The sequence below is a fragment of the Trachemys scripta genome, chromosome 6 (assembly GCF_013100865.1).
Source record: "Trachemys scripta elegans isolate TJP31775 chromosome 6, CAS_Tse_1.0, whole genome shotgun sequence".
NCBI classification, from domain to species: domain Eukaryota; kingdom Metazoa; phylum Chordata; order Testudines; family Emydidae; genus Trachemys; species Trachemys scripta.
The window spans coordinates 114868417-114885269 of NC_048303.1; the positions used below are offsets into that span (position 1 = coordinate 114868417).

The 16853-nt window shown below is 38.8% G+C and overlaps 1 protein-coding gene across 3 annotated transcripts in view; it reads left to right on the forward strand.

Moving 5' to 3' along the window:
• The window catches only part of SMC2 (structural maintenance of chromosomes 2), a 32877-nt gene extending 17872 nt beyond the window's left edge, over positions 1 to 15005 (forward strand). For 2 of the 3 annotated variants that reach the window (XM_034774568.1, XM_034774569.1), the window contains exons 13-25: positions 1000 to 1138; positions 1676 to 1795; positions 2294 to 2498; positions 4400 to 4535; positions 6203 to 6327; positions 7111 to 7304; positions 7661 to 7804; positions 8134 to 8328; positions 8853 to 9053; positions 9835 to 9951; positions 11436 to 11596; positions 12563 to 12710; positions 13994 to 14182. In XM_034774568.1, the coding sequence (XP_034630459.1) occupies positions 1000 to 1138; positions 1676 to 1795; positions 2294 to 2498; positions 4400 to 4535; positions 6203 to 6327; positions 7111 to 7304; positions 7661 to 7804; positions 8134 to 8328; positions 8853 to 9053; positions 9835 to 9951; positions 11436 to 11596; positions 12563 to 12710; positions 13994 to 14182 (2074 nt within the window). Of the gene's footprint in view, positions 1 to 999; positions 1139 to 1675; positions 1796 to 2293; positions 2499 to 4399; positions 4536 to 6202; positions 6328 to 7110; positions 7305 to 7660; positions 7805 to 8133; positions 8329 to 8852; positions 9054 to 9834; positions 9952 to 11435; positions 11597 to 12562; positions 12711 to 13993 lie in introns of all 3 variants that reach the window. The other variant, XM_034774570.1, reaches the window with a different exon arrangement.
• Positions 15006 to 16853: the final 1848 nt, after the last annotated feature.

A 16853-nucleotide genomic window follows, 5' to 3' on the forward strand; every position in this document is an offset into this window, starting at 1 on the left:
AGGCGGTAAATATCATCATCTCCTTTTTACAGATGGGGAAATTGGGGTATGAAGAAGTAACATGACTTGCCCAAGGTCCATCCTGCCAGTGGCAGGGCTAGGTCTCCTGAGCCACAATCCGGTGCACTATCCACTGGGACAAGTAAAAGTGAAAACATCAGATGCATTTATTATATGCTTGCAAATGTTAGCTGCTAATTTCTGATGATATAGCATCAAAACTGTTATCCTTTTCCCATAGAAATATTATGGCAGCTAATTACTGATCAGTTTTATACTGTCACTACTGGGAAATGCAGTTTTCGTTAAATGTCCATAGGCATTAGTATTTTCAGTTAGAGAAACATGCTATATCTTTTTGTCTAAAATTTGCTATGATCCATTGTTATATTGTTAAATTTTGTACATGTGCCTCTTTAAATAGTGCCTTTGACAAGTTCATTCAAATCTAAAAGGCTAGTGATAACATGTAAATGATAAAAAATCAATAACTTCTTACATTCAAGAAAAATTTCATGAAAGTCTTCATAATCTCCCCAAACCTCCTTCATGTAACTATGTAAAAAAACTACTTTAATGAAAGATTTATACCTCGTACCTAATGAATAGGCTTGCTTCATGTAACTTTAATTTAACGTCAAAATATGTCTGTTTATATGTCAATTAGAAATATTAGCAATGCTCCCAAATTTTGTTAGCTTATTAATAAAGTCAGTTCTGCATAACTATTTGTAGTGCCAAGTTTTATGAACAACTTGAGGCAATGTTGAAGGCAGGATTGTTCTATTTATTCCACAGCTGACAGTTTACTTGGAAAACCTTATTTGTTTGTTATGAAGTTTTAAAATAATTTAGCTGTCCGTGGCTTCAGAATATTATAGCTCTGCATATTATGGAATTTTTATATTAATATATGTGGGTTTAGAGTTTGTCATAAGCTGTTTTCATCCTAAAGAAACATAATTTGTATGCTATCATATCGTTTTAATTTATTTTAAGGGATCCAGAAAAAAATTGGAACCCAAACCATATAAAAGGGCTTGTTGCCTCTCTAATCACCGTGAAAGAGATCTCCACAGCAACAGCTCTAGAAGTGGTAGCTGGGGGAAAACTCTATAACATTGTGGTTGACACAGAGGTATGTTTCTTAACATATAACTTTTGAGTACATCCCTTTGGCTGTATTCAACCCTGTGATTTAGTCATGCAACTTCTGTGGACACTCCTGGGAGACATGTAGTTAAAACTTTGTGCATTAAGGCCAAGATTTTCAAAAGCGATTAGTGACTTGGGGCCTCAACTTCAGACACTTTAAAAGAATGCAGGTTTTCAGGAAGTGCTGAGCACCTGCATTCTGAAAATCAGGCCCCTTTAAGGTATATCCAGTTGGTCCCCACTCCCAAATTTGAGGCCCCCTCAAATCCCTAGTCACCGCTAAAAATCTTGGTGCATACCAATAGGGTATCCTTAAGCAGATACCTTAGCAAGTAGTGAATTTACTTTTAGTGGGTATGAATTAATATAGGTCAATGGAGTCATGCCTCCTTAGGCCAAATGTTAAACTTTACAGTATGTGCATCATTCCTGTAAGAAGTTTTTTTTCAGTTGTCTTAGTTTTCACAATTTGACATGTGTTTTGATACCCTTATGTACATTTTTTCCCCCTAAATTTCAGGTTATTGGTAAAAAACTGCTAGAAAAAGGTGAACTGAAGCGTCGATACACCATAATTCCACTAAATAAAATTTCAGCACAGTGTATTAGGCAAGAAACTGTGATGGCGGCAAAACGCTTGGTATGTCTTTAGATGTATTCTTTTGCTGTGTATGTTTTTCTTTATTTTATTTTGTTTTGTTACTTAAAATTGAAATGCTTTGTTAGCTGCTACCATTCTGTAAAAGCACAATAGACAATACATGGGCTGAGTGGGAGTGGGGCAAAGAACTGAACTCACTCTTAGATAGAGGAAGGAGGAGCTGAGCACAACAATAAAGTTTTGTGTTGCCAGTCACAAAGAAGGGAGTGAGCCAAATAATGTCTGGGGGAGATGCATTGCTGAACTTATTTGATTGTGGTGCCTATTAGTACTCTGACTGGAGAAGGGGAGAGATTGAGTGAGAGTTTTTTTACCTATAGTCAAATAGTTCAAAGGCACTTGCTGCTGATGTATTAGGACATGGTATTGAGGAATTCTAATATGTTACAAAACCTTATAAGGGGAGCAAGAAACTGGATTTAAAAACTCTTTATCTAATTCTTGTGGAACACTAATACTATTTCCTTTTACTGTTAGGTTGGTGCTGATAATGTGCATTTGGCCCTCTCTCTGGTTGGGTATGAATCTGAACTGCAGAAGGCAATGGAATATGTCTTTGGAACATCACTGGTTTGTGATAACATGAATAATGCCAAGAAAGTGACTTTTGACAAAAACATAATGAAAAGAACTGTCACTCTTGGAGGAGATACCTTTGATCCTCAGGGTACTCTGAGTGGAGGTAATCATTATTTTGGTTTCCTACCATATCATCTCTGCTGACTAGTGTACTGCTTTAAATGTTTTAACAAATGCCAACAGTAAAATTGTATTTAGAACCTTACACTGGATAACTTTGAAATCTATTTGACTGAAGATGTATTCTACTTAAAGTCAAATCCCAGTTAGTCCCTTGATTTAAGAAGAATGGCCATTCAAAGAATTCTGCAAGACATAAATGAAAATACTGGAACAAAAATATTTGCCTTATTTAAATTGTTTTAATTAAAAGTTATGACTGTATAGTGTTCCCTGTGCACGTGAAATGTATTGGATAATCCATTTACAAATGTAATAGACAAATATCTCCAATCCAGGAAAAATAAACCAGCTTTTGTTTGGTACCAAATAACATATGTCATAAGCTTTAACCAGGAAGAGGAGCCCATCTAACAGGGAAAAAATCTTCAATTGAGTATTTCAGTTAAACCCAAAAACGTATTTATTACATAATTAAATAATCCAGTAAGACAGGTACAGTAACTCCTCACTTAATGTCATCCCGGTTAACACTGTTTCGTTGCTACGTCGCTGATCAATTAGAGAACATGCTCATTTAAAGTTGTGTAATGCTCTCTTACAACGTTGTTTGGCAGCCGGCTGCTTTGTCCACTGCTTGCAGGAAGAGCAGCCCATTGTAGCCCCATTGGGGGCTTGGAACCAGGGTGGGCCAGCAGCCCCCCTAAGTTCCCTGTGCAGCAGCCGCTCAGCAGGCTATCAATTGCTGGGCAGTTCAGGTGTCCCTCCTCCCAGTGCCATGTGCTGCTCCTGCCTTCTGCCTTGGAGCTGCTCCCGGGAGCCTCCTGCTTCCTGTGCAGAAGGGGGGAAGAGGAGTGCTGATGTCAGGGTGTCCCCCTCCCCCTGCTCCTGTACCCCATCTCCAGAGAGCAGAAAGGTAGATGTCAGGGCTCAGGACCGAGGGAACTTGCCAGCAGCAGCTGCTATCTCAACTTGTCGATCTACTTAAAAAGGCAGTGTACTTAGAGTGGGGTCAGCGTACTTAAAGGGGCAATGCGTCTCTCTCTCTCTCTCACACACACACACACACACACACACACACACACACACACACACACACACACACACACTTCCCTCCCCCTCCTTTCCCCCAGCACTTTGGAAAGTGGAGGGAGTGGCGTGCTCCAATGGGATAGCCTGGGTTCATCAGCATGGGTTCAGTTTCCGCAGGGAATGTTTGCAGCCACTGCCATGTGTCTATTGTGTCTCCTTCCTCCATTAGTGCTGCCTTGTAGAGTGTGAGGCTACATTTACAACAATGTGTTAACCCTTGAGGGCTCAGCCGATTGCTAGTTCATCATTTAGCAGCAAGGCATTCCCTGGGAAATATCCCACCCTCTGACTCCACTACCTCAACAAAGCTTCACAATCATCATTGCTGTGAACAGTATTAAATTGTTAGACCGTGAGTGTGTGTAGTTTTATATATAGTAGCATTTTTTAGGAACATAACTACAATGTTAAGTGAAGAGTTACTGGGCTTCAAAACCCTGCAAGTTCAGCCAAACGTACCCTACTTTGCCCAACTCGTTAAGCAATAGCATAAAAACTTGGATTGAGCTCCATTGAGAGCTTCCAGTCCAGTAATACTAGATTCTAGTAATACTTCTATTCCAGAAAATCTAGGAAAAATAGTTGTAGATAAACATGCCTTAATTCCAGAGTGAGAAAATAGTCTCTGACTGTGTTTGAGAACTATTATATGTTCAATCTTTGCTTTATAAGTGACTCTAGTTTTGTTCTCTCACACCGTGTGAGTAGCCCAATTTTTAAACACATCCTTTAGTTTAAGTAAGTAATGGTAGGCAATCAATCATCTCAGCTTTCTGTTTTTTCACTAATCAGGCGCACGCTCACAGTCTACACCTGTTTTGTCCAAGCTTCTGGAAATGAAAGATATTCAAGAAAAATTAAAAACAAAGGAGTCTGAGCTAGACACAGTAGAAAAGGAGCTGGCAAGCTTAAAGAACACTGCTGAAAAGTAAGGGTTAAAATATACAAGCTTCTATAAATTCTTTTTCTCTTTTATTTATATTTATATAATACTGTAGGAGCACAGAGGGTCAGATCAGGTTTTGTATGAAAGCCAGAATAGTGTGACCACTTCACTACACAATTTCATGGGGAGGCAAGGAGATTTCTGGACAACATCTGCAGGAAAATAGTAGCAAGAAAAGCTTATATTGTTGCTATGCTTGGGGAAAATAGCATTTTAGTACACACTGGTGCTTTCCTGAAAACTGTATTCAGTTTTCTGCTTTTCCTATTCACTGAAGTGTCAAATGATTTTCCTTGGGTCCTATTCTGTAACTCCTATCCAGAATTTCAGCTTCTAGAGAATAAAATCAGAGTAGGTGAGAGTTATAAAAACACTGAAATTGCAACAGTATCCCCCAAAATATTTGCTATTTGGGAATTTAAATTCGATCTTCTTACTTAGAAAATATTTCTGTGTGAATTTCAATTAAAAATAATTGTGGAATCTTCCTTTTTATTTAAAGGTCTTCTATGAAATATACTTAAGCAAATAAGAGTCCTTAAAAATAAAGTACACTATGTACATGTGGTACTTATTTTTCAAACCCTGTTTCAACCATTTTAATGATTTTTCCAAAAACATAAATAAACGGAGCAAACCAGATTCAAACTTAGTTTTTAACATTTCTATGTCACTTTCATCTAGAATCTGATATTGTACAGTTAAAAAGATTTAGTTGTGAGTTAGACATCTTCATTTATTTGCTTTTTGATAAATAGTGCAGTTGCTGCACGTCCACTAAGAGGAGTCAGTTTAATTAAGCCACTGATGATCAGCCCTAGTAAGGTTTATGTACTTATTAAATTGTTTGAACAGACATTTTCCATGTATCTGAAAATCCTAGTTATCTACAGCCATAGTGTGTCCCCAATGTAGCTTTTGGATAATCAGACATTCATATAAATGAACATGCAATTTTAAGGTGCAATTTCAGTTTCATGCCAGTCCCCAAAGCTAGAGGAGAGAAAAGAAGGAGCGGGGAAGTTGCTGCAGAAGACAGGAGCCTTCTGGGAAGTGCTCAAGCAGCACCAGGCACTCTCAGCCCCCAGCTCTGAAACCACCAGTACAAATAGCAAAGGGCTAAGACTGGCTCCCTCCCCTCGGGCTCTCAGTGCCAGGAAGCACTCAGCAGCACCAAGGAGACTCCTGTCCTCTGCAGCTACTCCTTTTCCTCCTTTCCTTCCCCGTTTCCTCCATCCTCAGGAACTGGCATCACTGCAGTATGAAAATATGAAACTCCAGTTTAAAATAGCACTTGCATTTATCCAAGTGTCCAGGTATCCAAATGTTTTGGATGTCCCAGGCCATTCAGATAAATGGAATTCTACTGTAAACTTCATTATTGATGAGACTATACAGGATTTATCATTGCAGATGTGTAAATGTTTGTCATATTATCCTAAAGGATATGGCATGAGGTTTGAAGGCAGGAACTCCCAATTCACGGCTGATAGCCTCAATTTTCTTCATTGTAAAATGGAAATATAAATACTTGTCTATTTATCTCATGTATAGCTTGAAAATTTAAAGCTCTGTGTACCCTACATAAGTGATATGCCTGTAATTTATCATGCGAATACATCTGATTATGTCTCCTATCATCTGCTAAGATATCGCCAACTGAAGCAGCAGTGGGAGATGAAATCAGAAGAAGCAGAGCTGTTGCAAACCAAACTTCAGCAAAGTGCCTATCACAAACAACAAGAGGAGCTGGATACCCTTAAGAAAACCATTGGTGAGATAGCAAGTTGCTGAAAATGTGAAGGACGTTATTTGGCTATTCAGAGTGGAATCCTGTTGTTTGCTTTTGAGATTTGTATAAAGCTAATAGCTTTTAGATTCCATTAAAAACCTGAAACTTGTTTTGTAGGGATTTTTGTTTAACAAATACAAAAGATGTTACAAATTAAAATAACAATAGAGCGACTAAAATGAGGATACAGTTAAGGTTGCTGATTTTCTTGTATTTAGGATTTGCACTATGCATACTTTGAATCCTGAGAAATTATTTGAAAAATATTAGTTTTCACACAGATAAAGGAGATCTGGAAAGAAGGAATAGCAAAAGCCTACAGGTTCAGGAGGAAGAAATAGGTAGATGTGTAGTGGGAGTGTCTCAAACAGTGTCATGAGTGAAGGAACTGATAGGATACCAGAGATTGGTAGACTACCATTCAGTGAATTAATTTGTTCATCCTGTGGTATGTAAAGTGTATATTTATCTGGCATATAAAGGGAGAGCTTATTTATTTAACTTAATGAACAAATTTCAATCTCGCTGTACCCTCCCATATATTTTATTTGTGATGTTAGTATTTGGGCAGCATTTATACTGACCCATGGACAAGGGAACACTGAAATTGCTGATCTCATAAGTTAGTAAAAATTCTTATTACCCTTTTTTTTGTACTAAGCCTTTGTTAAAATTGATTTGACATCTGAGTTATAAGTATATGTGTAGAAGTTTAGTCAGGGGCTGGAAGAACTCCCAGGATCAATACTATATTTTTGGATTCAGAGGAAAGTGAAGAGACACTAAAGAAAACCAAGGAAATCCAAAAAAAGGCAGAAGAAAAATATAAAGTGCTGGAGAACAAAATGAAAAATGCCGAAGTGGAGCGTGAGAGAGAATTGAAAGATGCCCAGCAGAAGCTAGATGGTGCCAAAAAAAAGGCAGATGCTTCCAGCAAAAAAATGAAAGAAAAGCAGCAGGTAAATCTTTCACTGTTGGTAGCAAGTTTAACAATCCTGAAAAATGGCCACAATGGAGCAGAAGTGTCTGCAGAGATTTATGATTCTCTTAAACCTTATCAGTTTCAGTGCAGGGATATTATTTTGTAGTCATTGACATACATAGAAATTGGTGATGCATGATTTGTTCTAGAATCATAAATATGCTCCATTCTCCCTTTGTGAGGCTGTCTGATTATAATGATATTATAGTTGTGGTTGTGGAGCCATTGATGTTCGACCTTTCTTCTGCAGTCTTTACTCAGAAGCAAGCTGAATATTAAATCTTTCTATTCAAGTATAGTCCTTAATACATGTTCAACATGTCATCTGTTTAGGAAGTTGAAGCATTAGTTCTGGAATTAGAAGAGCTAAAGCGCGAACAGGCCTCCTATAAACAACAGATTGAGGCTGTGAATGAAGCTATCAGATCCTACCAGGATCAGATTGATGCTATGGCATCTGAGGTGTCCAAGACAAAGGTAGGCCTGGCAAAACTGGAGGTACTTTCAATACCAAAGACAAATTTGTTCTGATATTTTTCCATCTGTGTGTAGCTGTGAATGGAAACTATTAAACCTTATACTATAGATTATTTATTAAATTTGATATGGATTTTTCTCCCACCACACAGGAGGTACATAACCTACAGGACCTTTCTGCAGACTTTTTTATTCTTTGACTGAATTTCACCCTCAAAGAATTTCTATATTTTCCCCTTTTTTCCTGCTAGTCATTTTCCTTTATTCGTAATAAAGGTATAATATAAATTGGTTAAAAAAGAGAAATGATTGTCTCCGTTGTTTTTCAGGCATCGGTAAAGAAAGCTCAGGAGGAGCTGGCTACGCAAAAGGAAATAATCACGGCCCAAGATAAAGAAATTAAAGCCAAATCTGCAGAGGCTGTAAAATATAGAGAACAAAATAATGAATCACAGCTTAAGGTTAAAGAGCTAGAACATAACATCAACAAACACAAGCGAGAAACTACTGATGCTGCTGCCAAGGTATCCCAGAACTCTACCCTTCTTTGCCTCCGTAACCAGAGGTGGTTATTTCAGTCACCACGGACAATGGAAATATTCTCCTTTATCTAATAAGCATTGGTATAATGGTACATCCTGAACTCTGAGAAACATCTCAGAAAAATCACAAGTGTTTATCCATACATTGTCCCATAGGCAAACAGAGCATGTCAGTATGGGAGACAACCAATGAAGCAGATGCAGTCATATCTATTGGACAAACCAAGTACCCATTAAAGAAGGTTGACTTGGAGACACCGTGGCAGAGCATTGTGTTGCCATTTGGGAAATCTAAGTTCAAGTCACAAGGTCAAACTCATTCAAAAACTTTCCCCATGTTTTGACCTTCCTGACTTTTCTTCAGTACTTGATATAAGGCAGTGTTCTTTTGATGCTCAGCAAAGCTGCATTTTGTGTACTGAGATTTAATGTTGTATAACAACTTAGGGTGCTGATACATTTCATGTAAATGCTCTCAACATATGTGCTTTTGTGCATGTTTCCAGGTGGCTAAACTGCTGAAAGACTATGAGTGGATAGCTTCAGAGAAACAACTTTTTGGCCAGCCTAACACAGCGTATGATTTTAAAACTAACAATCCTAAAGAAGCAGGTCAGAGGCTGCAGAAACTACAGGAAAAAAAAGAAAAGTTGGGAAGGAATGTCAATATGAGAGCTATGAACATGCTTTCAGAGGCAGAAGAAAGGGTACAAATTTCTTGCTTTAACCTCAAGAGTCTGGACAATTTGTGGCATATCTCTTTGTTTAGGGGCAGTGTAATTTCTATCACTTGCACAGTACTACTCAGTGTCCCAAAGAAGTAAAGTGATCTGCTTAAGCTTTACACATTGTCTAATTTAGAAGTCAATAGCATGACCCATTTTATTTATTCTTGGATGCTAATACATTTTTAACCGACTGGGCATCAGCAATTGATATTGGGGAAAATCCTGACTTCCCGTGACGAAAGATTAGTTTCCTTCTAAAAAGTTCCATTCTGAGTATATCAGTCCAGCATTACTATGTCTACTGCAATGCTTGATTGAGTATTAAATCAAAATGAAAACCTCGCCAAAAATGTGGGTTGTAGCCCATGGTGTTTCAGGACGAATTGGCCAATTGACATTTTAGTATCACTGTAGTTGGCTAGGATTGGTGCATTTTTCGCGGTTAGGAAAAATTATCCTTTTGTACCAATTAATAGGTAAAAATTACAATGAACCACTATTAACATGAGGGAGAGAAGTGTCCCTCAGGATTTAGTTTTACCCTTTGTTAATTGTTGTAGCAAATTTCTAGAATATATTTTAGAATAAAGTACTGAAAGCCTTGATTCTGCAAGCAGTTATACACACATTCTTAAGTTTACTCTTGTAAGTAGGCCTATTCACATGCTTAAAGTTAAGCATCTGAGTATTTACAGGATTAGAGCCAAACATGTCAAGTACAAAGTTAATTGAGACCAATTTTCTCTTCTAATTAAACCAGTATAATGACTTAATGAAGAGAAAAAGAATTGTAGAGAATGACAAGTCTAAAATACTTGCAACTATTGAAGAGCTTGACCAAAAGAAAAATGAAGCTTTGAACATTGCCTGGCAAAAGGTATGTTATTTCAGATTTAGCTTTCACATTTTAGAGTGTTTTTCTAAACATGGAGGATCAACTTTATTCCTTTTTTAAGGACTGTCAAGCGATTAAAAAAATTAATTGTGATTAATCGCACTGTTAAACAATAATACCATTTATTTAAATATTTTTGGATGTTCTCTACATTTTCAAATGTATTGATTTCAGTTACAACACAGAATACAAAGTGTACAGTGCTCACTTTGTTTATTTTTGAATGCAAGTATTTGCACTGTAAAAAACAAAAGAAATAGAATTTTTCAATTCACCTAATACAAGTATCAGAGGAGTAGCCATGTTCGTCTGTATCCACAAAAACAATGAGGAGTCCGCTGGCACCTTAAAGACTAACAGATTTATTTGGGCATAAGCTTTTGTGGGTAAAAAAGAAATTTTATGATACTTGTTAAATAACTTATTGGGTTTTGACATGTCTAATTTTATGATTGGATGTACTTAAGAGTATCTAAAATATATCTAAATTTCAGACACTAATTTACAAATGTAAACTATTGCTGCATATATTTAAGGTATCACCAACAAAAGACAAAACAGTGGTACTTCTTGACATCTATTAGAAATTACATAATTATTTTTTTTTTAATATAGTGCCATAGGTGTGCAGAAGTACACAGTAACTTTGCTTGGGAAATAAAGGCACAGTCCCAACCCTGAGCATTTCAATATAGGCTATGATTTTGAAGACTACGTCAAATATTTTCCCATTACTGTTTAACAAAGGGAGTTAAGTAGGGGGGCTGCATATGTGTGTGTCCAAAGAGGAGTTTGCTATTTTTAATAGCACCTTTCATCCAGATGAAATCCCAAAGCATTTTATCACCTGACATACGAACTACTGAAATGCAACCAAATGTGTTTAACTTCCTCATTGGAATCATTAAAGAAAACGGTACCCAAACTTTTCAGGGTTACGTCCCCCTTATTCCTATCTGCCTTTCCCTCAATTCTTGCCCCCTCCCACTCCCCGGGCCGGGAGCGGGACCATGGCTTCGGGGGGACTGGACGCAGACAGGAGTAAGGGGGCTGAGGCTGGGCTCAGCTGGGGGCAGGGGCCAAAGTTGGGCCAGGATCAGGAACAGAGCTGGGTGGCGCTCCCTCCATGCCCCCCCGTGGGGGCTGGCCCGGGTCCCAGCTGCAACCCCCCAAAACAGTGCTTTGCGCCCCCTGGGGTGTGCCCCACAGTTTGGGGACCTCTGATCTAGACCATGTTTTTGTCTTGAATTATGGAACAAAGAAAGGATTCTGTACAGTCTGTCTTCTCACCATCTAGCACATGCTAATCTTCCGCTGGACATCCAATTCCATCAGGTTAAAAGAAACTGACTCCAGGAGGCAGAAATGAAGTGTTTGTTAATAATGCTATTTGTTAGTTGAAGTATACAGCAATTGTTCATGATTCAAAGGCCTTTAGAAAATATTTGTGGTGGTCTGATTTGTAGGTGAACAAAGACTTCGGTTCAATTTTCTCTACTCTTCTACCTGGGGCCAATGCTATGCTGGCAGCCCCTGAGGGGCAAACTGCCTTAGATGGTTTGGAATTCAAGGTTGCCTTAGGAAATACCTGGAAGGAAAATTTAACAGAACTTAGTGGAGGTCAAAGGTTGGTGTGGTGCTTTTGTTTTCCTTTTCCTTTGTTGTCCTCTTTTTTTCCCCAGAGGTAGATTGTTTTGCTTTCCTTAAATAAAATACACATGTATTTACCAATTCACATTTTAACATCCAGAACATATAACATAAAGTACTGAGCTAACTTTTATGTATCTACATAATGGAAACATTCAAGAATAAAGAGAAATTTAAATCATAGATGAGTACACTGCTTTTCACAGCTATTAAGATAAACTGTGCTTCTGCAGAGAAGTGGCATAAGTGAAATTACAGGAGAGTTGCAATAACTAAAAATAATGGATCGTATTGAGGAATGTGTCGTACTATTCCCATGTTTAATTTGTAGTCTCTGGCTCCTAGATACAACGTGTTCCTCCTCTGGTTCAAAAGAAGTGCCACCATGGCACTGAAAGCTCTCTACCCTTCTAGCATATTAAAGAGGGGGAGTAAGTTACTGTGAAGAGAATACCATTCTCTCTGCCAGAAGCTATGCAGTGCCTTTTAAAGGTGGCTCTGGAAAGTGGAGACCTAGAAGACAGTTGTTGGGAGCGTGGTGAAGGAAGCAGACGACTCTCTTGAGGGGAAGGGAGAGAATCATCCAGAATAGCTACCGGCTAACATAGCAACAATGTAGACCAATGAGAATGTAGCAAAACTCACAATTGGAAATGAGTAAAACAGCAGCATGAACTTCAAAGTAACAATCCAACCAGTCAGACTTTGAAAGGTTATTTTATATCTTTCATTAAGATTTGGGCAGAAATCTGAGTTTCGGTTAAATACCAAACCATGGTATTAGCTATCTGTCCTACTGCTCCAGAGCTTCTAGTGTCTGTCTACACTCACAGAATGTCCTTGCTGCAGCACAACTGTGCTTTGGTGGAGCAGCCAAATGGGGGAGAGAATATTTTTTTCCCCTGTAGCTTATAAAGAATTAACTGTCTTTGGTCTGTTTTAGATCTTTGGTGGCTTTGTCCCTGATCTTAGCCATGCTTCTCTTCAAACCTGCTCCAATTTACATCTTAGATGAAGTGGATGCAGCCCTTGATCTTTCTCACACGCAGAACATTGGACAGATGCTTCGCACTCACTTCAGACATTCCCAGGTATGATCTTGCAAATATCTATATGTGGTGGTCTGTTTGTGTAGTTCATTACTCTCCAAGAGTGTGAGCATATACAACTGGGGAAGCGTAAGTGCTTAGAAATTCTGTATTCATGAGGCCTAAAACACGGAGGTCGCAGTGATTATTCTGCAAACTGTGAAACATTTTTATGGAGTCCTGTTCTAGTCGTCCTCTCACCTTCTAGTGTAAAACTCATTACTTTCCTCATGTTGTTTTTCTTGGTAACCAACTGCTGTAACCAACAGAACTGGTACATAGTAGCAAATGGGAAGGGCTCTGTCCGTGAATTAATCAATCTATTAAGATAAGGGCCACACTTTTTTTTAAGAGGTTTGAGGACTCCTGCCTTAAAAGTATAACTTCTATTCTTCTATTTTGGGCCCTTATGAACATTCTCTCCACTGATTCCTGGCACACTTCATATCACTCCAACTTGGGCAGGAAAATGTATAGAGCTGGAGGAGTTTGTTCTTCAGGTGATCCTGTGTCTTCATGTGGTAGAACTGAAGGGTCTTTTATAGGCAAATCACACACCATCCGAAACAGAATCAGTATGGGTTTGACATACCTCACCCCAACTTCCCAGTCTGGTCTCTGTCTTCCTACTGTTATTGAGACTAGATTCTCACCTGCACAAATTTGAGAGCTCTGAACATGCTACGTGTACTATCTGTATCCGTGAAGTGTTCTTTGCCTAGGGCTAAGCAAAGTGCTTCTGTGAAACAAATGGACTAGACCCACCCATGCAAAGTGGGAAGGACTGAAGAAGAGAGAACTATCTTCTGGCTGTCACAAGGGAGAGTAAAGTGCCCTTCCCAACTATGAGGGAGGAGGCTCACCTCATATCTGTCAGTGACAGGTTGTTTGTTCATGGTTTGATCTGAAATGAAGGGGCCTTGTTCAGCATCAGGGACTTAATTTGGGACGGCCGAATACATGGGGCTTACCTTATTTTTTTTGCCCAACCAAAAGATCCCAACCCTAGAACTGGGCTTATATCTTGTCTCTGTGGTTTGGGCAGGGGAGGTTTCTATTTTGCTATGGTTTCAGGTGACCTATTCAGAACGTTCCTGGAGAACTAGTGCCCAGGACAATAGCCAATTAGGATAAATGGAGCAGTGTATCTAAACTGTTGCTTTTAGACTATTTCCATACCTATATGACTTTATGAAAGCTTTATCAATCTTAATTTTAAAATCTCTATTGTCCTTTTATGTTCAGATTATGGTTTTCATGCTGTGGAAACATTTTTCTTTCTTTAGTTCATTGTGGTATCCTTGAAGGATGGGATGTTCAACAATGCAAATGTCCTCTATAAGACCAAGTTTGTAGATGGTGTATCCACTGTGGCAAGATATACTCAGGCACAGAATGGAAGTAATGTATCTGCACAGCAAAAAGCTGACAAGGCAAAACAGAAGAATAGACCCAGACCCTATGTGGATGCTTGAAGAGCAAACTTCCACCTGCAGCACTTTCTGTTAGAATGTCCTGTGTTTCTTGTCTTTACGTTGAAGAGACTGGAAATGCCATTATAAAAACACATTACTAAATGGCCAACTTAAAAAAACAACAAAACCCTGAAGTGAGCATGAGGGAGTCAGTGAATACTCTGGCCAGTTTTATTCTATATATTCTCTAATTGTAATTCATGTTTAAAATTCTCATTATACTTGGTTTTCTAAAGAGAAATCTGGACTAAATAGCCACTCACTTTTGTCTTTCCATTTGTTCATTTCTAGACACGTCCTCTGTTTTATCCTACATACCTTCCTTTTTTGTTTTCATACCTGAATTTCTAACTCTGTCCTCTCCACTCAGGCAAAGCATTGCCATTGTATTGGCTGAAGCCAGGCCAACCATGAACAATTGCTACTTCTATTATGTCCCACTCACAATTCAATGTTTTCCTCCATTTTTAAAATCTGCTTTTTTCTATCATGATTCCTTAAAAACGAGAAACGGGTTCTTGTATTCTGACATGTAAATGTGTGTGAAATTTCAGTAAGGTAGGGGAATAGGGACTACTTAATTGAGTTCTTAAATCTTGTATCAAAAGCAACTGAAAATACTTGTGAGAGAAGCTTGATTGCTAAAGAATACAACATAAAAATGAAATGCTCATGTTTATACTGCTGACTTTTTCAAAAAGCAAAACAGGAAAGGTAACTCCTTATCCTTCTAAACTATAACTTTGGTACAGTTGCTAAAATTGCCATGTTAATATTTTAATTTGCTTGTCTTGTCAATAAATGATTTTAGCTCAAACATGAAGCCTAACTTCACTTTTGGTTTCTTTTCTCACCTTGTAGGTAACCACTTAACAGAGTGGCATGTGACTATGCTTGGGCAAGTTTTAAATAAGATTGAAGTACGTTACTCCGACTAGTCTTGGGGTTAGTTATGTAGTTCATAACGTCAGTGTTTAACTAGTTGAATTAAACAAGAACAAAGGGAAAGACACTCTGCAGGAATCGTTTGATTCTGGATCAAACATTTAAGGTATCTTGCTGGCTTTCCTCAGAATTCTTCAGATGGCAAACTACTGCTCAAAAGAGAGGTTCCCTCCGTCAAAACTTACCTGGAGCTTTGCCAGGGAGGCATAAGACCTACTGGTTTTCTTTTAAGTCCCTTAAAGTTGTTTCTGGAGCTTTCAGCTGTGTGTGTAGATGCTAGATCTGGAAAGGAGATCAGTAGATTTGTTCCCCTGCAGTGGACACATTCTCTTGTTATATCAAAAACAAAACAGCGAAAAACCAGATGCTCCATTGTATCAATCCCAGCGGTGATTCCTTTTAACTGGATATGCTGTCAATATGCAGTGCATCTTCAGCAGGGCAGGACCAAGTTTTGAACTGTTTTTTTTTTTGTTTGTTTTTTGTTTTTTTTTCATTTGCTCTTCCTGAAATCCCAGTCCACCTCTTGTTGGCCACTAATCTGGTTTTCCAATAGTTCCATTTTACTGATCACTGTTTTATTTAGTCAGTGGAGTTTTAGAAATGCATTGTTTTTCCCCACACGAGCTACAATCGAAGTCTGCCTATGAGTTGCTTCCTTGTCATAGCAGCTTTCTAGGCTCATAACAATGTGTCCTAGTTGACTGTCTGGAGCACCTGTGGCCAAAGGGTACTTCCAATGGTAATTTGGCTCTGCTTCTACCAAGTTACTGATGGAGCTTAGTCATCTGGTATTATGATCTGACCATGAGCTGCTCCTCAGAAATAAAATGAGTAGCTCCCAGTTACATGCATGTAGAAAAGGACCCTCACCTGCATCTACTAGGCCTGTTTCCGGCCAGGGCGATGTGCACCAGCTCAGATCTACAGCAGGGGCTGCTTAATTTTTTTTTTTTTTTTTTTTTTTGCATGGTACAAACCATTACTAGCCTCAGCTACCTCATCTCCCTTAAACTAATCCTTCATTTGCCACAATACAGATTTCCCCCACTCGTTTTTGGTGTTCAGTGCAGTGTGGAGGGTAACACGTAAGGCATACAGAGTTCTCACTGAAAGGAATAGGAAAGGAATTGTTTGTAATGCTTAAAAACCTAGAACTAGAAGTTGATTGACATTGAACAAAGTCACCGTCTACTAGCATGGCAAAGGAAGCAGGAGATGTCTCATTGCTTGGATCATTGAAGACAAGAAGCAGCCCCTGGAGCGAGTAAGGAGTAATTCTGCACTAGCTGGCACAGTAAAAAGACCTGTCCTCTTGTTTCTTTGAAAGTTAGAAATCTGAGAACCAGCTACCAAGCAGTGATTTAGGTGCTGTGATACTTCACATTGCAACACCTAACGTTTTAGGTACCTAGGAAAACACAGGAACAATGCTGTGATCCACAAAGCTGAGTTAACGGACAAGGTTCCCTATCCAGTGAACTAGGACAGATAGGTGCCTTAGAATGCAATCCACAAAAGCCAGCAGACTAACCAGGGAGCTGCCAAAGCTAGCTCATGTGAGATGCTGATGACAGTGGTGTGTCCTAAATCCTGCCCTTAAATCAATCCAGCTTGTAGGAAGCTGTCTAGCTCTGTTTAGTGAGCCACAACTGGGAACCCACCACCTAAAATCAGGTAGATGAGGTGATGCTGCTGTTGGCACTTGCTGGAGATATGGGAGACC